Source organism: Chenopodium quinoa, unplaced genomic scaffold (genome assembly GCF_001683475.1).
Source record: "Chenopodium quinoa cultivar QQ74 unplaced genomic scaffold, ASM168347v1, whole genome shotgun sequence".
NCBI lineage: Eukaryota > Viridiplantae > Streptophyta > Magnoliopsida > Caryophyllales > Amaranthaceae > Chenopodium > Chenopodium quinoa.
In genome coordinates, this window is record NW_018744537.1 from 3,580,008 (window position 1) to 3,602,991 (window position 22,984).

At 36.1% G+C, this 22,984-nt stretch overlaps 3 protein-coding genes across 5 annotated transcripts; 1 reads left to right on the top strand and 2 right to left on the bottom strand.

Moving 5' to 3' along the window:
• The first annotated feature begins 1,124 nt into the window (after positions 1–1,124).
• LOC110698829 (RNA polymerase II C-terminal domain phosphatase-like 4) lies at positions 1,125–1,997 on the top strand. Its single transcript, XM_021876346.1, has one exon. The coding sequence runs from the start codon at positions 1,125–1,127 to the stop codon at positions 1,995–1,997; it is 873 nt and encodes a 290-aa protein (XP_021732038.1).
• A 589-nt stretch (positions 1,998–2,586) lies between these two features.
• LOC110698708 (protein ANTI-SILENCING 1-like) lies at positions 2,587–20,663 on the bottom strand. 3 transcript variants are annotated; one of them, XM_021876217.1, is made up of 14 exons: positions 20,321–20,663; positions 10,927–11,276; positions 10,607–10,775; positions 9,284–9,370; positions 9,039–9,173; positions 8,392–8,520; positions 8,256–8,308; positions 7,797–7,889; positions 5,610–5,685; positions 5,440–5,530; positions 4,702–4,807; positions 4,491–4,607; positions 3,049–3,302; positions 2,587–2,952 (listed from the first exon to the last, which is right to left on the bottom strand). In XM_021876217.1, the coding sequence occupies exons 2-13, from the start codon at positions 11,263–11,265 to the stop codon at positions 3,057–3,059; spliced, it is 1,641 nt and encodes a 546-aa protein (XP_021731909.1). In that variant the 5' UTR covers positions 11,266–11,276; positions 20,321–20,663; the 3' UTR covers positions 2,587–2,952; positions 3,049–3,056. The 3 variants fall into 3 exon arrangements, with proteins under 3 accessions (XP_021731909.1, XP_021731908.1, XP_021731910.1); XM_021876216.1 differs by having other exon boundaries at positions 2,589–2,952; positions 9,039–9,179; positions 20,321–20,662; XM_021876218.1 differs by having other exon boundaries at positions 2,592–2,952; positions 8,392–8,493; positions 9,039–9,179; positions 20,321–20,661.
• Positions 18,305–19,314, bottom strand: LOC110698830. Its single transcript, XM_021876347.1, has 2 exons — positions 19,135–19,314; positions 18,305–19,015 (listed from the first exon to the last, which is right to left on the bottom strand). Exons 1-2 carry the CDS (start codon positions 19,312–19,314, stop codon positions 18,305–18,307), a joined length of 891 nt encoding a protein of 296 aa, XP_021732039.1.
• Positions 20,664–22,984: the final 2,321 nt, after the last annotated feature.

The following is a 22,984-nucleotide window of genomic DNA, read 5'->3' on the forward strand; positions in this document are numbered from 1 at the left end:
AAACCCTTGCTTGGGTACAAAATTTTAGGTGATAGCTGCTAAATATCTTCCTCGCTTTATACTGTTCTTCAATTCTTATTTTCAATCAATTTTGTCTTATAAAAAGATTCTAAATAAGAAGAACAATATGAAATTGAGAGAGTATCAATTACCCTTCTAATATTTAATTTTTTAACGAATTTGTCAGTTATATCATATTCTTTGTAACGATAAAATTTACTCCACATCTATTACTATTACTAAAACAGAATATACTGACGTCACCACTGCCTATATGTCACTTCCTTAATAAAAAATTTCCCGCCTAAATGCCAGGATGATGTCATTTTTGTATTTTTTTTAGAGCTATCATATTTAACAATTTTGAAATTTAAATGTTAGAAGCTTCCACATTACAACTAAAACCTATCAATCTCTAGGAATTTTAAATATAATACTAATAAAATACCTCCTACATACTTTTTTTTTTCCAGGCCAAATAACCTCCTACATTAAAATATATATTAGATGACGTTGAACTGATACTATTTCATAATTTGATGAAAATCTAAAATTTTAAAATTACTTTTTTTTATTTGTACAAGGTGCATAATTTTTATATAAATCGTATATCGCACGGATTCTAACCTAGTTAATTTCTAAAATGATATATTTTCTCTCTATAAGATAATAATATCACAACCTTAAAAAGTTACTCGTAAAACTGCATATTCTCTCTCTAACATTCACAAAAATAAATGCTAGTACAATTTAGAATTTTATTTTTGCAATTTGAATATCAAAGAAATAATTTATCTATTTATCTCTAGTAAAAACACGGTGCAACAAATTAAACCGTGTAAGATCTAAATTACAAGCTAATGAGTAAGGAAAGATTGGCTGATATGTTGTTTTTAATATAATAATAAAATTAAAGGCGGCATAGATGGACTAGGGATAGAAATATGGAAAGTATTTTCTAGATAGATTTTTGTTAATCAAAACATTAGCTTTCCTGTAATATGTCGTATATAATCTTTATGTATATTGGACTCCCTCTTTAAAGGTATCCAAAACCTAAAAAATTATTTCCTTCGTCTTTCCTAAAACAATTCTAAAGATTTCATCTTTCCAAAAAAATTACAATGAATTCATCAATAACAAAAAGTGAGATTAATCGTATTCCAGACAATAATCTCCAATGCTTGTTAAACTCGAAGAAACTTCACTTAATCCTTGACTTAGACCACACCCTAGTCCACTCGAGAATGTTGCACAAACTCACGTCTACGGAGAAGGAAACTATTGACTCGAACACGAACTCGAACTCAATTGAGGATAATGTTTATAAGATTTGCGGTGGTAATTGTGTGGTGAAGTTAAGGCCGGGTGTACGTGAATTTATTACGTTGGTTAGCTCGATGTTCGAGTTGTCGATATACACCATGGGAAGTCGGTATTACGCGCAACAAGTGCACGAGTTGCTTGTGTCTAAAGCCGGGTTTCCGAGTAATTGTTCGATTGTTGTGAGGGAGGATTGTGTAAAGGAGAGGCGAAAGGGGTTTGATAATGTTGTGTTATCACATGAACAAGTTGTTGTAATAGTGGATGATACGGAGAAAATTTGGGAGGAATCTTGTAAGAGAAATCTTTTGAAAATTGGCGGGTATAATTACTTTCCAATTAAGGAAGGGTTTGATGATCAAGAAGTAGTGGACACGGAACTTGCGAGGGTTTTTCGGGTTTTGATGTTGGTTCATACTTTGTTTTATGATGATAGTTTTGTGATCAACAATGGTTGGTCTCGGGACTATGGTTCGAGGGACGTGAGGGATGTGCTCGAAGCGGTTTTGATTAGCTCGGTTTCGGGTTGTGGAGATAAAAGGGGTGATGCTGTGTGTAGCAAAAAGAGGTCGAGAGATAGTACTATAGCTTGTGTTCAGACAGAAGTGAAAAGAAGCAGGACATCAGTTGATTATGTGGTTGATTCTGTTCAATTGGCAAGTGTAGTACATTAATTAAGGGTTAATTTTGTTGGTTAATGTTTGTTTAAGTATTGTGGATTGTTAAAATGGGTTGTTCTAATTGATGTATTAAAGCCCTAGGCATTGGGAAGACCCTTTGATGATCCGATCCCTAGGGTTTTATTATTCGCGTGTTCATTAATTCAATGAGGATTTCTTAATTTTTATCTTAGAAAAATTGTACTAGGATTAATTTGCGCCCAAATTGATTAGGGCTATTATGATAATATAATAGTATGAATTCTTCAATCTTCATTTACCAATTAATGCTGTAAGTTTTTGGTCTTTATTTTGATCTGAATTTTTTAGTACTGTTAATGCTGCAAGTTTTGGGTCTTTTATTGGTGTGTTAAACCATGTTCAAAATAATTAGAGAATCAATTCTTGTATCGATCGCCCTGATTCAAGTATAACAGTAATCATGTTCCAGTAAAGCTTTCTTCTACTCCATTTCTATTAATATATTTCTGCATATATGACAGTAATCTTAGCAGAGGTAACAAATGAAACGACTTTTTTTTTTTTTTTTTTTTACCATGAATGAAACGAAATTTTGGAGATCAAAAGCTGATCATTGCAAAATTCAAGTACAGAATGGTCATTTAATAGCCCAATAATTAAAGTATGACACATAGATCATTACAGAAATTTTAAGGGAGAATCTATAATTACGATCGAAGGAAAAATTTATAATTGTGTTTTCAAGAAGGAAGTTATTTACATTGCCTCAGAAATAGTAATTGTTCAAATTTGTAGCAAAAAGGATTTAGACAGCTTCATATGTTCTATTTGAGAAACTATGATTGGATCCAAGGGGTGCAACCCGCAAATTCTTCAAATGGCGACTTGCTAAATATATCGTGCTCAACATCCAAAAACATATCAAGCACACAGTAGCAGTTAGCTCAATCTGAATCCTTCTGTACACAAAACTCTTCAATTGCCCAACCTAAATAATTATTCAAAGGTAGAACAAGCAAGGCACTTCAGTAAATGTGACAGTAAGTGTTTAGCAAGAGAATTTTTTGATTCATAGAATGCTTACCATAAAAATCACAACAAAGTCGGATGTGATGCACTTTGAGGCCTCTCAACAGGAGATTCAGGTCCAGAAGTAACTTCTACAGCTGTTCTATTAGGTTCATCTGATTTGGGCGCCGAAGGTCTCTCTACTTCTGTTCTATTAGGTACATCAGACGATTCATGTGCAACAGTTACCTCTACTGCCGATGTATTAAGTTCATCTGTTCGATGCTTCATTATCTGGTTCTGACAGTGTGAAAACTCTTTTGCTTGTCCCTGTCTCAATGATAAAAATCAAAACTTTGCCTTTTGAAAATAAAAGAATGAACAACTTTGGACTCCTATACTCCTACCACACTTCAATGCAAGATTGCAATGTCACATGTTACCAGGGAAACGGCAGGAGAGACAGCAACCACTAAGGGCGGGAGTTCATTGGTTAGTGACGTATATAAAGGAGATGAAATTTATACCCAGCCATTGGCCATGGACCAGGCATAAATTAAGAGCTATTCACCCTATACCCGCCCACCCTGCCCCATATACCCACCTCAAACCTGTCACCCACCCGGTGTAATCAAGTTATACTCCCTCTGTCTACAAATCAAAATCATATTCATATAATACTATATTTTGAATGTCCACAAATAAGTCAAGTTACTATACATGGCATATTCACCCTAATTTTATCAAGTGATGCGAGTCTTTGAAAAAAAAAAAAGGTTTATCTTTCTTTTACACTACACCATCAATTTAATAATTTTCTTTTACATTATCTATATAAAGCCTTACCCCCTCCATGTTTAAATTTTATATCTTTGAGCCAAAAAACCTTAGGAGACTTTTATTTGTGGATAGAGTGAGTAGTAAGTAGAACTACTCAATATATTCAATTACCCCAAAAGAAAATACTGCACCAACTTTATCTTCTCCTCTTTGTTTTTTTTATAAATAAACATATTTATCTTACAGCCTGATTTTGCTTTTGACATTGGCATTGTTACACTTTGAATTACACTATAATAATGTTTATGAGTGTGTGAAGTAGGTGACTGAAGTTGATGATTGGTACTGACTATGTTACACAGACTCAACAAGTGTCTGACACGACTTGTCAGAAACAGCAATAATATGAGAAATATGCACGGAACCGGTCCAAAATAAAAGTGTTACTACCATACCAAAGCACCCATTTCTGAGTGCCAAGTATCCGACACTGCTCTACTGAGACTTGTAGTGAAATGAAGTGTTGGAATAACAAGGTATTTGAGACAGATAGTGTGCAAAGGGTACAGCTAGTTAAATAATTGTCCTATGGCCAAATGGATGATGGGAGTGGTATCTGGTATGGTTTAAACATGCAATAGCCGATATGGGTATGCGGGAACCTTCCACCACATGTCCACACAAGCTACACCACACTCACATTTCTACAAAAAGAAGATACAGTGGGAAAAGTGGCACCTTATATAAAGCTTCCCACCAGAGATCTGATTTATTTTGAAGCATGCGCCATTGCATTGCCATCTCATGTTCAATTGTATTTGCCTGTGCACAGTGGGAAGCAAACACAGCCTTTCTCTACAAGGACCAAAAAAAAATAAAGAATCATTCACATATTAAGAGCAAATAAAAGGTGTGATGTATGTAGAATTAGAATGGTAGATAAGAATGCCTTGTTAACGTTAAATTTGTGCTTCAGTGAATCCATGATGAGATGGCCAGGAAAATTCAGAGTCATATCAGGTTCATTAAAAGTGGCTTTGCAAGCAACGAGAGGCCTGGAATAAGAATAATTAGAAATTTAAAATAAATAAATAAATAAATTAGAAGCAAGATATAACATTATAACTACAAAGTGAGTCCTGTACAGAGTGATTTCCCTCTATCCAAGAACAAGGGATTAATTCGAGAATAACCTCTCTTGGTGCGAAGAGATCTTAGGAGTTCGTGTGCTAAGGAAAATTTTGATCTAGCAGAACCCAAGTATCGGTTTCAGAACCAAAGAAGGCAGGGTTCATTTATGATTATTCCAAAGAAAGTTTACCTAGTTTCTCAAGGAAAACATATTACCTATCACCACTCAAAGCCGGGGTCATTTGTGATAATTCAAGTAGTAGAAGACACTATAAGGAAGTTGCCAAGGAAGATCGTATGAGGCGGGAAGAGAATATGTCACATTCAAATACTTCAGATATCAGCGTGTTAGGTTATCAGGATCATGAGAAGTAAGCTTCTGGTTTGGGTTGTATCAAGTGTGAATCAGTTAGTGTCTTAGTGATAGGTTCGAGGAAAGCCATGAGAAAAGTGATTATCATCCAATCACTTCAAGTCCAAAGTTTAAACCTTGCAGTTCATCCACCTCTACTAAGATGACCAAGAAGAAGAAGGGGGGGAAAACATGTTAAGATACCTTCCTTCCCCGACTACAAGACACCTATCTTTTAACAAACACATGACGAGATCTGCATCATCCTTCGATTCAAATATAACCAATGCATGCCCTGCAAGTACAAACTATAGCTTCAGATATTGTTTACTAATTTCATGCTAAAAACCAAAGATTTCAAATTAAGAACGTACCATATACATCAAAAGAATGTCTGCGTGGAATGACTTTTGCATGAGCCTTAACCTTAAAAGCCTTTGAAATCATTTCCTAAGCAATCAAAGAAGTGAATGACATCAAGATCATAGTGATTGGGCTACAACTAAGGCTACAAAACATGGCATTAGGATCACAACTAATATACAGACTCTTTGTAACATTTTAACTAAGGCTACTAATCAAATTTGGTTCATGTAACCGACCCCACTTATGGGATTAAGGCTTTGATTGATTGATTTGTAGCATTTTAAGAATTTGTGCCCTTTTTAACGTCTGATTCCTTGCTAGGGGTTACGCCCCGTGGGGTTTAGTCCACAATTCAACTCTTTGCTAGTGTTAGAGGTGGTATAATCATACACCTATCATGAAGCAAGGAAGCAGATAACGGACCAAGCAAGCTACCCTATGTTCTCTCTAATTAGGTTTACTACTTAAATAGTAAGAAAATGTGTGGCACGCTTTGAAAGGGAAGAGGGTGAGAGCTGAAAGACAAAGAACCATCATACCACAGAAGTACAAAACAAAATGAAGATCTTAGTCCCATCATTTAACAAAAGATAAAAGCCTTGAGCCTTCAAATATTAAAACAGTCCAAAAGAACTTTAGGGGCGTTTGGGTTAACAAAGGGGAAAGGGAATGAGCTTAAGAAAGGGAAAGAAGGAGAATAGAAACAAAAACCCTTAGATAAGTTAGATTTAGATAGTTAAGAAAGGGAATCATCCAACATCCATTTCCCTTCCCTTCAACAACTACCACCGCCACCTTAAATCAGAAAACAACCACTATTGCCCCTTACTTCCTCCACTACCGCCAAAGTCACTGCCCCTGCCCCTCCTTACTTTTCTCTCTCCCTTTTTTGAATAAATCTTCTAGTTCTAGTTGCTTAGGTGGTTTTTTCGGATGGTTGGGAAATTTTCCGATTGTATAGGGTGGTTCATGTTGGATGAAGTGATTTTTTCACTATGGTGGAGTCAATTTCAGGTTGGGTAAGCGCTAGTTTTGGGTTTGGTGTTGTGGGTTTTGGGAGTGTGAGGTGGTTAAGGTGGCTTTTCAGTGCTGTGTGCCCTCACAGGCATGTAGATTACCAAATCAAAGAGACATATATAACCCCATTACCAATTTCTCTCTTTTTCCCAAGCATCTTCTCACACAATGAATGAGAGAGAGGGGATTTAGATGCCTTAAGTGGTACCAATACAGATGCAAAAACATAGATACTACATTACCCCTCTGAATCTCAACAAGTTTCTATTATTACTGACATTCTTTGTTAATGACAGTTTCATAACCTCTAGCCAATTATATAGAATTGTATGCATACTAAATAAGACTCCACCACCTTGACTATTGATAATTTGAATATTATTTAAGCTACTAGTTTATGACATTGATATTAAGTACTCCCTCCGTCCCTTATATTTTGCCCCATAGTATAATGTTACTTTATTAAGTTTTGGTTGGAAAAAAGTGATGAGAGAGAAAAATGGTGGGGTTAATGGGTGGTTGTGAGAGTAGAAATGTGGACCCATATGTCCAAAATAGAATGGGGCAAAATTAAAGGGACAGACTAAAAGGGAAATTGGGGCAAAATATTGGGGACAGAGGGAGTAAATATGAAGACTAGGAGATAGACACTAACAGGCTGACAAAATCTAACCTTCCCCCCCCCCCCCCCTCCCCCTCCCCAATATTCTAGACTTGGTATGAAGACTAGGAGATAGACAATAATAGACTAACAAAATCTAATCCCCCCCCCCCCCCCTCAAATATTCTAGACTTGGTGTGCAGAGAATCATAATTGATTAAATTAAAGGAAAGACTATGTATAATTTAATACTCATAATTTAAGCTCCAATTATTATGAACCAAAGGGAAGTATGAAAGGAAAAACAAAACAAATAGAGGACATGGCGTTCCTATGGGAGTAAAAACCCAAGCACCAAAGAAGAGACACAGACAGCAGTCACTTACTACCATTACTTACTATCTTTACGCAAGGGGAAAATAGGTGCTCTAGCATGAGAAATTTTTGATGAATTACAATAGTAGTTGAGTGGAATAAATATGCAGATATATTAAGAAATCATGCATATGAAAAGAACAAGAATCAACATTGCAAGGAAAAAACACGGGTAATAATTAAATTATACTGTATTCAGTACCTGTACGTCTAATGCAGTATGAGACAGATCCAAGTTATACAAGTGGACGAGAGTTCCTTGCTCATGAGCCTCCTTTACTTTATCTTCCCACGGCTGCAATTATATAGCAAAAGAAATACTCAAAAATGCATCATTTTTGCGAGATGTTTTATAATAGTTGACCAGATAACTTTTCCAGTCCCTCAAACCCACAAGCTATCAAGAGAATTAAAGCAAAGGATTACTACAAAATGAAGGCCAATTCAATTTGAAATAACTGAAAGTTGGTAACACAATAAAGGCACAAAAATTATCACAACCAACATCAACAGAGACATCAACAAAAAATATAAAAGGAACATAACAGCCTATTCCCAATCCCACAAATCTATAAGATTTACTGCATTAACGCATAATTCTACTGAACCCTTAGCGTCCAGAAAGTAAGCATGCTCAACAACGTTATGTAGCAGAACTTACCAACGTGAAGAACCATCTTCGGGTATCCTGAGATGGTGAGGGAGGATCTGTCTCTGAAATATAAACAATGTAAATGCAGATATTATCTTGCCCACCAAGCATATATGAACAGAATAGAGTAGACTGCAAGTAGTACCTGCCACTGGTAGAATTTTCCTCTTCTTCAAAGGTGGAGCTTCTAAAGTGTGATGCTCCAAATTCTCATGTATACTCAGAACTTCTGCCTTTATATGGTTTTCTGCAGTGTATGTAGGTTTTTCTTTAACTAATGCCAAGCAAAAAAACAGATGAGATAAATAAAAATTAATACAAACAACTAATAAATATGCACCTGTGTGCAAAGTGCACCCAAAGTTAAGTTTTGCTCATTCGATGATTAACTGAGCAAAGAATACCCTTGGGTGCAAGTTTCACCCAGGTGTATATATGAATTACTCAACTACTACCTCCGTTCCCGTATGTCCTAGGCACTTACTATTTTGAGAGTAATTGAGGAAGTAAGGAAGAGTGTACAGGTGGGGAAAGGAGTGATTTTATAATTTCTCAACAATGTAAGTAGGTCAAATCTTATATTAAATTTTGTATGTGGGTATTGTGGCGGGCCAAAGAAGGCAAAAAGTTTAAGTGTCCTTGCCATAAATGGAATAAAGTACAAGTGTAAAGAACTTTAAGAAACGAACTTATGAGGAAGATGTAAAAAAATCATTTAGGAATGGAGGTAGTATATACCAAACTTTTTATAAACAAAAAAAAAATAGAAAGTACATTAGTCTTTTCAACCACCTTTCAATAGTGCATTAGCACTAGGATCATTCCTGCATTCTACATTTGCTTTGGGCTTATCTCGATTCTCAAAATTCTCAGATGCATGCAAAATTTCGATCTTTGTAGGCTTTTCAGCAGTGTTTGTAGGTTTTTCTGCAACTAAGCATATCACAAGCAAACATAGGAGGCATATATATATTAATACAAATAACTTTTTACCAAAATTATAAAAAGTGGAAAATGTATGTCTATTCAACAAGTACCTTTCAACTGTGCACCAGCAGAGAGACCAGTCCTGCATTCTAAATTTCCTTTGGGATTATTTTGACTCCAATTGAACAAACGTTCCACTGCAGACATATGAAGATATAGTTGCTGATTTAGATCTAAATAGAAAGAGAATACTTAACATGAAACATTATCACAAAATATCGTGTTCATAGTTCTGAGTACTAAGATGGCATCTTGGCCAAAAGAAATTATAATTAAGAGAGCAGGGATTATATAGTTTCAATGATTTGTTTCAGCATGATTTACTATGTCACTTAAGTCAGATGTAGCAGATTGCCTCATGCTCACAACAACAATAAATCCCACCAGTAGCAAGAGGTCTATATCAGACTTCCAATATAATGTATTCTCATTTCATATTATATAGTACTCCTATAAAAACAAAAATAAATAACAAATTCAAATTTCAAAACACAGAAAAGTTAGCTCTATGATAAGCAAATTATAAGGTGACAATGTGCCTAAGAGCATATGCTGTAAATTAATTTGCAATATTCCACTTAGAAAAAGGCCAATTTATTCAAAGCCCATCATCATGTGTTGGTTACATTGGGTTCAGTCGCAGACTTTTTTTTTGGTTAATAGTCACAGACTGGAGTCACTCAATTTCACAATAAGAGTAGGTCAAATTTACAAATTTCTTCTAGGCCATCATAGGGCAAAAGAATAGAGTTGGATAAAAAAGTTTTGGAAGTGCAAAGGAAAACTTTGTTGCTGGAAATTGGAATACAACTGTGAGAAGTTAAGAGCAAATGAGCCTCGTCCTACAACTCCTACTTGTAGTGCTTCTAGCCTCTTTAAGCTTGACTAACCATTAAGTTACTAGGTTACTAAACCTTTTATCTAAACGTAGATGAGCGAATCTTCTACCAAAATATCTTGTATGGCTTGTTGAAGAAAATCCCTATGGTCCTAGAAAGAAAAATCCATACAATAAATTAGGAAGAAGCGCTCTTCTAGTAATAGTCCTTGCTACTCTAACTCATATATTCTTGCACTCAAGCAAACACAGTGAAAAAATCATTACCCTCCTAAGTAAGCAACTTCACATTTTAAACAAACACAACCTTAACAAGTTAGACTTCCCATTGATGCCATTATTGCAGTGTTTGCATTATACCTAAGTCGGTCTTTATCAAGAAAGTTTCACTTCAATGTCAACAGACCATGAGAAAAAAAAGCCCAAGGAGGCTTCCAATGACTTTATGAAGCCAAGTAGACACGTATTACCAAGATTTTTCTATAGTACATGTAATCCAACTAAGACACAAAAAAACCATACAGATTACACTAACCTTTTATCTTGTCAATGATATCAGGAAACTTATCTGATATCCTTAGATCTCCGACATCAAAGATGTGGGAAACGTAGTAGTTAGCCTTTGCCAAATCTGATTTAGATAGAAGAGTGTTCCTTCTATCCTTTGCAGTACATGCAACATTGCATTTCCCAACAATAGCTTCCTGAAACATAATGGAGATAAAACTAAGATAATATTCATAATTTCTTTTGAAACATTTCAACCATGTAACTATCCATATTCACAGACAGTTCTAGCAGGGAGAAGTTATTGTTAGGAAAGTGAACAAGAGCTCAAGAAGGTAGAGAAGTTACCAGAGGGATTATGTTTGAAACTCCTCTGCCCTCACCAGAAGCCAAAAACAGCTCATTCCAAGAAGGCTCATACTCTCGTAAGAAGTTACAAACATCTACTGGGCGGAAAAACCAGATAACTTTCCCTCTCTTTGCTCCTGTTTTTGACTCCCACATCTTTACCAGTTTACCTATATCGGTGTCTTTTGCACCTTCCCGATATAGGTAAACACAGTCTTGAAGAAAATATTGAACACCTTGATATGTAAAAGACTTGTAAGACTTAATTTCTGAATCATCTGTTACAATCTTGATTCCCCATTTGAAAGTTTTCTGGTTTTCCTCCACGAGTTGTGACATAGCTTGGTCACCTAGAAGAAAGTCAGAAACCACTAATCAACACACTACCTAATAAAGAAATCATTTCAGTAACCTCCAAACACAGAAACCAATATCCCAATTGAAGAAATAAAATTTGAGCAAACAACAATATAAGAAACAATACAACAGCTACTTGCTTCCATTGAAGCTACAAAGGAGTAACAATTCTTACACGAAATAGAACAACACGCAAATTTATACATAAGCTTCAATCAGATTTATACATTTAAGAGTATGAAGACAGATATATTATCAGTCCTTCATACTATCGATATACTACACTATCAGCATGTGATTTTACCTCAAATTAACATGAGTAGCATCTTTTTATGAGGGAAAACGTTAGCAGGCATTTATTCCAAATCGAGCTCCGCTAAAGCTAAAATGCTTTGCGGGAAAAAGTTAACACATACAAGTTCCACACATCCACGGGTATCCCATCTTGCTACAAGATGGGCAACCGTGTTGCCTGCTCTACGAACATGAGAAATACTATAATCATTAAAAGACTTTGCTAATAAACCAACATCTGTTGATAATTTAGAGTGTCGGAGGAGCGCTCGCGCTTCTGAAACGCGCTTGCGCCAGTTAGGCGCGACCCGCGACAAAACCGCGCATAAACCGCGATGAGTTTCTGGAAATTCTGGGAAAGTTTGGAGGCGCGCCCGCGCCTCCGGTTGACGCGCCCGCGCCATGGCATGGCGCGACCCGCGCCTAAACCGCGCTAACTTTATGGAAATTCGAAGATTTTAGGCAAAGAAGGTGGCGCGCCCGCGCTTCTGTGGTGGCACGCCCGCGCCTCTTCGCACGCGCCCGCGCTTCTTGTCGTTTTGCGGTTTTATACGTCGGTTGCTTCTATTGATATAGAAGATGTTTTTTGAAATAAAAGAAAAGATATACAGAACTTCTCTCTGAAATTCTCCCTAAAAAAAAATTCTCCATTTTCTCTCAAAAAACTTGCAATCTTTTGTGAGAAATCTTCTTGATTTTAGTCTTTCTTGTGAATTGTTTATCATCAATTTGTTTCTTAGTGCAAAGAACAATTGGGCTGACTTTTGTATCTCAAAGAGTATTTCCGGATCAAACCCAAGCACCGTTGTGGGGGAAATTAAACTCTTTAGGAATGTATTCATACGCCTAAGTCAGTGTGTCAAGGATTGAGACTCAAGTGGTCACCGGTTTTCTCATGTTCATGTTGGATGTAATAGCTTGGAGTAGAGGCAAGTAAAATATCTTTCACAACTAGTGTTTTCATTGTGTTTTTCTGTATTACTTTGATAATTTGGTGTTTGGTTGTAATACATTGAATTGTATTTGGATTTTGTATAATTCATTATCAATTATACATAGTTAGGTTTTGTTCCCACAATTGTTATAGTAGTTCTTGTTTTAGAATTACTTGGAAAACCTTACAATCTAAAGAGTTTAAAACTTAGCAAGCATGTCTAGTGTGAAAGATTTGACCACAAATTTTGTCAAACTCAAGAAGTTTGACGGTGTGGAGTTTCGGAGATGGAAGAAGAAGATGTACTTTCTTCTTACATCTTTGAAAGTAGCCTATGTTATTAGTACTCCAAGGCCTAGTGAACATGAGAAAGAATCCTTGGAAAATGTTCGGGAAATGTCAAAATGGGACAACGATGACTTTATTTGTCGTGATCATATTTTGAATGGTATGGAAGATGATCTTTTTGATGTGTATCAAAATGTGGAGTCGGCTAAGGAGCTTTGGGAGTCTTTAGAAGGCAAATATATGGCTGAAGATGCTTCAAGTAAGAAGTTTTTAGTAAGTAATTTTAATAATTTCAAGTTTGTTGATGGTCGGTCCATAATGGACCAATTTCATGAATTACAACGAATCTATGGGAACTTGAAACAACATGGTATTTCTATGGATGAATTGTTTGTTGTTTCAAGTATAATTGACAAGTTGCCTGCTAGTTGGAAAAGTGTTAAGCATGAGCTTAAACACAAGAAAGAGGACATGTCTTTGTCCGAGTTGGCCACCCATCTTCAAGTTGAAGAAGGGATAAGAGCCATGGAAAGTGCTAAGGATGGGAATCCTAGTTCATCTACCATTAATTTGGTAGAGGAAGGAAAAACTAGTGCTTCCACTAGTGGAAAGAGGAAGAATAATACCTCTTTCAAGGGAAAGTCCAAGAAGCAAGCAAACAATAACAAATTTGCTTGTTGGGAATGCGGTAAAGTTGGTCACCGCAAGAAGGACTGTTTTTCCTTTAAGAAAAGGATGGAAAAGGCCAAAGAGGGTCATGCTAGCACTAGCAAGGACCAACCCACCAAAGGTAATCCAATTCATGAGGTTGAATTTAATTCCGGTTTGGATTTAAATGCAACGGATCCTAACATTTTTATGGTGCAGGATGATGACTCATGGTGGATTGATTCGGGGGCTTCAAGGCATGTATGCAAGATGAGGCATTGGTTCAAAACCTTTCACAAGGTTGGTGATGGAGAAGATCTCTTTATGGGAAACAATTCAACCATCAAGGTCCTTGGTAGAGGACAAGTAGAACTAATGTTTAGTTCGGGGAATGCAATCATTCTTAGGGATGTGTTGTATGCTCCGGATATTTAGTCGGAATCTTGTATCGGGGCCTTCCCTGAATAGTCTTGGCTATAAATTAGTGTTTGAAGCTAATAGGTGTATAATTACTAGAGGAACAAATTTCATAGGTCGTTGTTATTTATGTAATGGATTATTTAAGCTTTCTTTGAAAGACATGTATGGATTTGATGACGTTTGTATGAATGTTGATGCAAGTGATAATCATGTTAATTTAAATTTGTTTGATTTGTGGCATTCTAGATTAGGACATGTGAATTACAATAAAATGCTTTTCATGTCAAAACAAGAACTTATACCTTCTTGTGATATTTCTCCTAATAAATGTCCTACTTGCATGTTGAACAAGATCACTAGAACACCTTTTAAAAGTGTTGAAAGAAGTTCTAATATTTTAGAACTAATTCATAGTGACTTGTGTGATTTTCATAGTACTCCTTCTTTGGGGAATAAAAGATACATGATAACGTTTATAGATGATTATTCTAGGTTTTGTTATGTGTATCTTTTACACTCCAAAGATGAATCTTTAAATAAGTTTGATATTTATAAAAAGGAAGTAGAACTGCAAGTAGAATCATTAATTAAGAGAATAAGAACTGATAAGGGAGGGGAATACTATGATCCAGTTTATTTCCAATCTTTGGGTATAATTCATGAGACTACAGCTGGTTATGCACCACAATCAAATGGTGTAGCTGAAAGGAAAAACAGAACTCTCGAAGAAATGGTTAATTCTATATTGTCTTACTCAGGTTTGAGTGAAGGGTTCTGGGGTGAAGCTATGTTGACAGCTTGTCACATTCTTAACCGAGTTCCCACTAAGGGAAAACAATCTACTCCTTATGAACTTTTGGTACAAAAGAAAACCAAACTTGAAGTATCTTGGGGTTGTAGGGCAATCGTAAGAGTGCCTGGCAACAAGAAAAGAAAGCTCGGTGAAAGGGGCTTGGATTGCATCTTTATAGGTTATGCTGAGCATAGCAAAACCTATAGGTTCTATGTAATAGAACACAATGATTATATATCGACTCATAAAGTTATTGAGTCAAGAGATGCAATATTTGATGAAAATCGGTTTTCATCAATGAGTAGACCGAAAGATCTACAAATCAGTGCCAATGATAGGGAGATAGTAGAGTTGAATGATCAACTTGAACCTCATGAAGAAACATTTGAAAATGAAAATGTTGAAACTTCTCAAGTTAGGAGAAGTACTAGGGAAAGAAAACCTAGGAACCCTCTTGATGACTTTATAATTTATTTAGTCGAAGGGTCTAGGGATGTCCTTAGTTCTACTACTCCATATTGTTTTAATGTGGATAGTGATCCAAAGAGTTATAGCGAGGCCATATGTTCTCAAGATAGAGCATTTTGGAAAGAAGCTATAAATGATGAGATGGATTCCATCATAGGTAATAATACCTGGGTCTTAGAGGATTTACCTCCCAGTTGCAAACCTCTTGGTTGCAAGTGGATTTTCACTAGAAAAAGGAGACCGGATGGCTCCATAGTGAAATTTAAAGCCAGATTGGTTATCCAAGGCTTTAGGCAAAAGCATGGTGTTGATTATTTCGATACCTATGCACCGGTTGCAAGAATTACCTCCATAAGGTTGTTGATTGCAATGGCTTCGGTATATAATCTAGTGATTCATCAAATGGATGTCAAGACGGCATTCCTTTATGGAGATCTAGAGGAAGAAGTGTATATGAAACAACCCGAAGGGTTTGTTTTGGAAGGACAAGAGGATAAGGTGTGTAAATTGGTTAAGTCTTTGTATGGACTTAAACAAGCACCTAAGCAGTGGCATCGGAAATTTGATGACACAATTTTGTCTTTTGGATTCAAAGTGAATCAAGCAGATAAGTGTATATATAGCAAATTTGATGACAAAGGTCATGGTGTCATTATTTGTCTATATGTTGATGATATGCTTATTTTTTGTACAAGTCTACAACAAGTAGAATTGACCAAGGAATTCTTATCCTCATCTTTTCAGATGAAGGATTTGGGGGAGGCGGATGTCATATTGGGCATCAAGATTATTCGGGACAATGGTAGACTTATTTTAAGTCAATCTCACTATGTTGAGAAGATGATCAAACGGTTTAACATGTTTGATAAGTGTCCCGTTAATACCCCCATGGAACCAAATGTGAAATTGGTTAAGAATTCGGGGAAAACAATTTCCCAATTAGAGTATTCAAGGATAATTGGATCCTTGATGTATGCCATGACTAGTACAAGGTCGGATATTGCATTGGCTGTTGGGAAACTTAGTAGATTTACTGGTAACCCGGGTGCACAGCATTGGTTTGCAATTCGGAGGGTCTTAAGGTACCTTAAGGGTACATTAGACTATGGTCTAGCTTATAGTGGATTTCCTTCGGTTTTAGAAGGGTATTCGGATGCAAGTTGGATCACTTACAAAGAGGATGACTCTTCTGTGAGTGGTTGGGTATTTATGTTTGGAGGAGGTACCATTTCATGGTCTTCCAAGAAACAAACTTGCATCGCTGATTCCACTATGGCAGCAGAGTTTATAGCTCTTGCATCAGCTAGTAAAGAAGCTGAGTGGTTGAGGAATCTCATGATAGAGTTGCCTTTATTGCCAAAGCCAATGCCACCGGTGGCAATCCATTGTGATTCCAATTCGGCGTTGATAAAGGCTTATAGTCAAATGTACAATGGTAAGTCTCGGCATATTTCACTAAGGCATAGCCTAGTGAAAGAGCTTATCAATGATGGGGTCATAAGTCTTGACTATGTTCCAACAAAGATGAATTTGGCGGATTGCTTTACAAAAGCAATGCCAAGACATTCCATCATATTTGCTATGAATGGAATGGGTTTATGTCCAAAAACACAAATTTGTGAAACCCAATCTAACACTTGAAGAAACATCAAGTCTTAGATTCAATGTGATTGAATTGCAATTTTGATGTTTGTTAACAATGTTTAATGATCCATATTGCTATGGTACTTGTGATGTATGAGGTAGCGTCAATTAAAAGTTCTCAAAGGTTTAGAGTTGAGAAGCTCTAAATGTAAGTGTCTTGTCACAAGGGCACAATTACGTATATGAGAACCTACCTATATAAGTTCGAAGTTTAGCCGCTTCAATAAGTCTAAAAGGACATATAGACCTCGATGAACTTATGAAAGATACGGACACATGGCTGTTTAAAAGTGTCAAGTGATGAATGATTCGATTTATCTTATGTGTGCTTCACCTTCGAATGGTTGGATATATCCGTGTGATTCAATCCATATGGAAATCATGGGATATGATCATCGTTAAGTGTGTTGTACTAGGTGTTAATTCAATCCGAAGGGACATTAACATTGATGCATAAGATGTGGCTAAATGATAGATTTGGAGAATGGATAAAGAAGACACTCTAAATGGGGGAGGATTGTTGATAATTTAGAGTGTCGGAGGAGCGCTCGCGCTTCTGAAACGCGCTCGCGCCAGTTAGGCGCGACCCGCGACAAAACCGCGCATAAACCGCGATGAGTTTCTGGAAATTCTGGGAAAGTTTGGAGGCGCGCCCGCGCCTCCGGTTGACGCGCCCGCGCCATGGCATGGCGCGACCCGCGCCTAAACCGCGCTAACTTTCTGGAAATTCGAAGATTTTAGGCAAAGAAGGTGGCGCGCCCGCGCGAGCTGGTGGCGCGCCCGCGCCTCTTCGCACGCGCCCGCGCTTCTTGCCGTTTTGCGGTTTTATACGTCGGTTGCTTCTATTGATATAGAAGATGTTTTTTGAAATAAAAGAAAAGATATACAGAACTTCTCTCTGAAATTCTCCCTAAAAAAAAATTCTCCATTTTCTCTCAAAAAACTTGCAATCTTTTGTGAGAAATCTTCTTGATTTTAGTCTTTCTTGTGAATTGTTTATCATCAATTTGTTTCTTAGTGCAAAGAACAATTGGGCTGACTTTTGTATCTCAAAGAGTATTTCCGGATCAAACCCAAGCACCGTTGTGGGGGAAATTAAACTCTTTAGGAATGTATTCATACGCCTAAGTCAGTGTGTCAAGGATTGAGACTCAAGTGGTCACCGGTTTTCTCATGTTCATGTTGGATGTAATAGCTTGGAGTAGAGGCAAGTAAAATATCTTTCACAACTAGTGTTTTCATTGTGTTTTTCTGTATTACTTTGATAATTTGGTGTTTGGTTGTAATACATTGAATTGTATTTGGATTTTGTATAATTCATTATCAATTATACATAGTTAGGTTTTGTTCCCACAATTGTTATAGTAGTTCTTGTTTTAGAATTACTTGGAAAACCTAACAACATCATCATATAAAAGGCACGAAGGAGAGAAACCCCTGGCATTGCTGTTTAATCTGCTCGTCACTGACAGGGCATTGCTTTCCACCCAGATTCGAGGATGCCCATGCGTTTTGCCATCAAGCATCCGAACCTAATAGCTGCTGCATGCCTCCGCATCTTCAACTGCCCAATTTGCTGGGATCTTCTTCGTTGCAGCCCATAAAATTTGACCTTGACTGTCCCTAGCAACCACGCCGAATCCACCACTAGCCCCCAACCCCACATGAGCATCCACATTAATTTTAGTAACCCCTGCAACAGGTTTCACCCATCTTGAAGTGGCAGCAGAAATAATGCACGTTGGAGCCTTAAAAACTTTCCCAGCATAGTTGCGATAGTCCTGCACCAATTTAATATACCCCGTACCACATGAAAACAGATCTGCAGCTACATTCTCGTACACTCTTTTGTTTCTGCAAAACCATATCGCCCAGGCAATAGTCAAGATCCGTCGGAGCTCTACTCTGTCTACCTTATTAGCCATCCAAAGCAGCCATTCATGGAAAGGGGCGTCAAGGGGAGAATCAGATATAATTTCATCACAATTAAAGTATCCCCAGACATTCTGAACACCTGCACAGCAGAAGAGAGCGTGGGAAATAGACTCAGCAGTCACACTGCATCCAGAGCAAATTGGATCAGCAGCAATGTGACGTCTAAAAAGCTCCCCTTTAACAGCTAGGCTCCCTTTGCAAGCTTTCCACACAAAGTGACTAAGCTTGGGAGGCCCATCCAGGCTCCACACCACACGCCACACTTCATTACCCACCACATTCGAAGCATCCTGCTCCTGTGAGGCCCACTATTACCAAGCCAATAGGCAGACTTTACACTATACACCCCCTCCTTATTAGGCCACCAATAACACACATCTGCTGGCATGTTAATAGACAAAGGAATCTGTAGAATTAAAGCACAAACATCAGGAGAAAAAAGGGTCTGCAGAATATCCAGTCGCCATTCCCCACACTGGTGATCAATGCAGTCAGAAAAACGAAGATCAGGGTCAAAGGAGGAAGTATGAGGCGGTATGACGTTCCCAGGTAACCAAGAATCCAGCCAGACCTTAATGTTAGAGCCATTACCAACTCTCCATTTCATTCCCTCTAACAGCAAAGACTTCGCCCCCCACAAGCTCCTCCATGAGTAGCTCAGATTATAACCTCTATATGCTTCTAACACTGAGCTATTTTTGAAATATCGAGCTTTAAGGATAGCATGAAGTAGGGGATTCGGATTATTATAGAGCCTCCAAAGTTGCTTTGCTAGAAGAGCCTGTTGAATATTTTAAGACCCTAAATCCCATACCACCCATTGACTTCGGTTTACACAAAGACTCCCAGCTATGCCAATGCATCTTTCTATGAGTAATTGAGTAGCACCTATTGACTCGTGATTTTATCGTAAATTTAGCCATCATGCTAGATGAGTAATTGAGTATGACACACAACAATTCCATACTAGTACAAACTAACAAATTAAACGAATCTTAGCTTTTCACAACTTTGAAAATGGCAAAATCTGAACCAACAAACTATGGGAAACCAACAACATTATTTAATACTAGCTTCTTCCAACATTCAAAATTCATGTCGAAAATCAGGAATAGAAAAATAAAAAATCACCTTGACAACAAACTTGTATAGAGTAAAGCTAGGTTATAGAATGGTGGATGTACGTACTCAATTTCTCTCTCTAGAACTTGATGAGTTTCTCTCACTAAAACGGAAAATAATGTTGAAGAAATGGCCATTTTTGCAGATGAAATAAAAAAAATCTTCCCAAAATACCATAATTTCTTGCTCTAAACACAAAAACCCAACAAAAAAATTTCAAATATCATACAGAATTGTCATCTAGATCATATACAGTAAACATATACCCAAAAAACAGAGGAAAACCCCTGATTCCAACAATATAGAGCATAATAAAGTCACCCAGTAAGAAATTTCCAAAATAAACAAAGAAAATAAAAGATCAAACTCAAAAACATCCCAAAAAAACAAGAAAAATAGAAGATTAAAACAAACCCAACTAAGAAATTTACACTAACAACAAAAAAATCATCATAATAGTTGATAAACAAAGAATGAAAGTAGAATATTACCTTAAAAATGAAAGTGAGAACCCAGATGAAGAGAGAGAAAGCATAAAAGTGGGGTTTAAATTTCTGGAAATGGGGTGATTAAACCTTGATTACTAAAAATGGCAAAAAGAAGATGACAGAGTTTTGGAGAATTTTGAGCTTAAAATGATAAAAATGTTAAATTTTGTAGCGAAATGAAGAAGGAAGTTACAGGAAATTTGGTAGAATGAAGAAGATGAAGTGACAGGAAAAGGGAGTGTTGCAGCAGAAATTGTGCGAGCAGATGTTTAACAACGCCACCACTACACCATGGTCATTGCCCAGTTGCCCACGAACTCCTACCATGTAGACTCTTCACATGCTCTAATATTGCTCTTACAACTGTAAATTAAAATTAAAATTGAAAATTAAAAATAATTTTTTAATATTGAAAAAAAAAATGTCTTTGTCTATTAGTGGATAAATTTCTCACTTATTATAATTTTTTTCTAAAATAAAACTAAATTTTTCACTATTTTCTTGCTCATTTTCCTTTAATTTTGCTTTTACGGTGTACTTCATACAAGTATATTTCAGTATGAACTTACAGGTTGGGTGAATGATAATTATTGTCTTCATTTTACAAAAATAAAAATGTCATAATCATAAGAAGAATAAGAATTACTATATTAAGTTATTTGGTGGAGTTTATTGGGGAAAAAGTAAATTAGAAAAGGTTTATTGCTCTATGTGCAGAAAAATCGTGTTATGGTCTTGTTTGGTATTTGTATTTCACGCGTAATAAATTAAAAACGCAGTATTCTTGTACTCCTTTTTTTTTAAGTTGGAGATGAGTTTGCGCAGAATTTTAGGAGGTTTAATAAAATAAGATATTAGTGGAGTAGATAAGATTATTATTTTATTGAAAAGTAAAGTGGAGTGAGAGGGAGTGAGACCATTGAAAGAGTGAGAAATAATAAAGTAAGAATGAGTAGGGACATTAGTGAGTAAAGATATATTATTGAATTGTAAGAGATTTCCAAAAATGAAACTCAAGCTTATAAAAAAGAACGGACGAAAATAATAACTCTAGCTTAAAAAAAAAACGGAGGGAGTATGTGTATGTATCACATCTGTTCACCCACATCTAGACTTTTTATTAAATAATTTTTGACTAAAACGGTTAAACGGCACGTTCAAAGAAATTTTTTCGGAAATATAACTAAATTAGTTAAATTTTTTTTAGTGATGTTTGTTGGGAGGATATTTATATGCCCATAAAGTTTGTATATTATAGCTTCATTTGGTTACCATTTTTATCTTATTGAAATTGCTTTAGGTGAGCTTCTAAACATATAAATATCATTTACAATCTGATTGGAACTTATTTGACTTTATTGAGCCTAATTAAATCTTATTACCAAATACAAACTATTTAACCATTAATAATGAGTAAGTCATTACTAAATACGAGTAATTACTACTTTGTACCTGTTATTAGTAAAACACAATATTTATATGGAGTACGCAGTACTAATTATTTTGCTTATCATTAACCGTAAATTAAGTATCAATATTAATTATAAATATAATAAGAACAATAAGGACAATAATTACATCTGCTTGGTATTTCCTATTGAGACTACTCTATTTAAGAGTATAGAAATCAAATTTTCACCTAATAGAATTGTACATTGTACTTAGTAAATCAGTTGGTAGTATGTAGCACAATATTAATATGAACATAGTCATATTTATTATTGTATAGACAGAACAACTACAACGTGACAAATTAATAGTCCTAAAACGCTAAAAATAATGGAAAGTAATAAAATCAGAGTACTACTTGAATGTTTTTTACGAGTAGTAGAGTAGCAATCAGGGCCTCAACCAATAGCAAAGAGCTAGCAGACATCTGCAAACACTCAAGCTGTTGTGCAAACCGCTAACCCCTTTTCCCTCTCTACTTTCCCAACTTCACGCAAAACTGGAAAGTTTGTGCATTGTACAAGCCTAGATTTGACGTATCGGCTGATCATTTATTTATTGTATGGTTTTGTTCTTACACCTTTATTTATTTCAAGCTTGGTTCATAAATAAATGTTGGTGCAACCAAATGTAAGTTTGTGTGAGCGTAGAATGGTGAATCTTTACGATTGTTTATTACGAGTCTACTTGTGTAACCGTTACTCCATAAAAAAAAGTGAGACAAATTTTGAGAGACGAATGGAGTAGATCACTAGTCTTGGTGTCGTGGGAGTGGGGGACACAAAAATAGTCTCAGCTATTACTCCATAGGATCTATATATACTGAGGAGAAATTCAAGTGAGTGCCTTTAAAAATGTCATGATTTGCAATATAAAAAGCTTAGGTAGAGTGCTAGCACATACAAGCAAGTAAGCAACACAATATTTCAGTGAACTATACGATACTCTTAATTCTTAATTCTCTCTTTATTTTTAAAAGTTACAACAAAATATATATACAAGCTGATTACAAAATATCTTGCGTGGTGCAAGAACTACAGATGTGAATCACATCATTCACATTATAGATTATACAGGAGTACTACTAACAGTTAATACCATTAAGAGTATTTATTGTCTTGAATGTTATAGTGACTCTGCAAACAGCATAATTTTGTAAAGTTAAACAGACAAGCCCTTTGAACAATTTGATCCAATAGGAATAATAGTCCAGCCCAG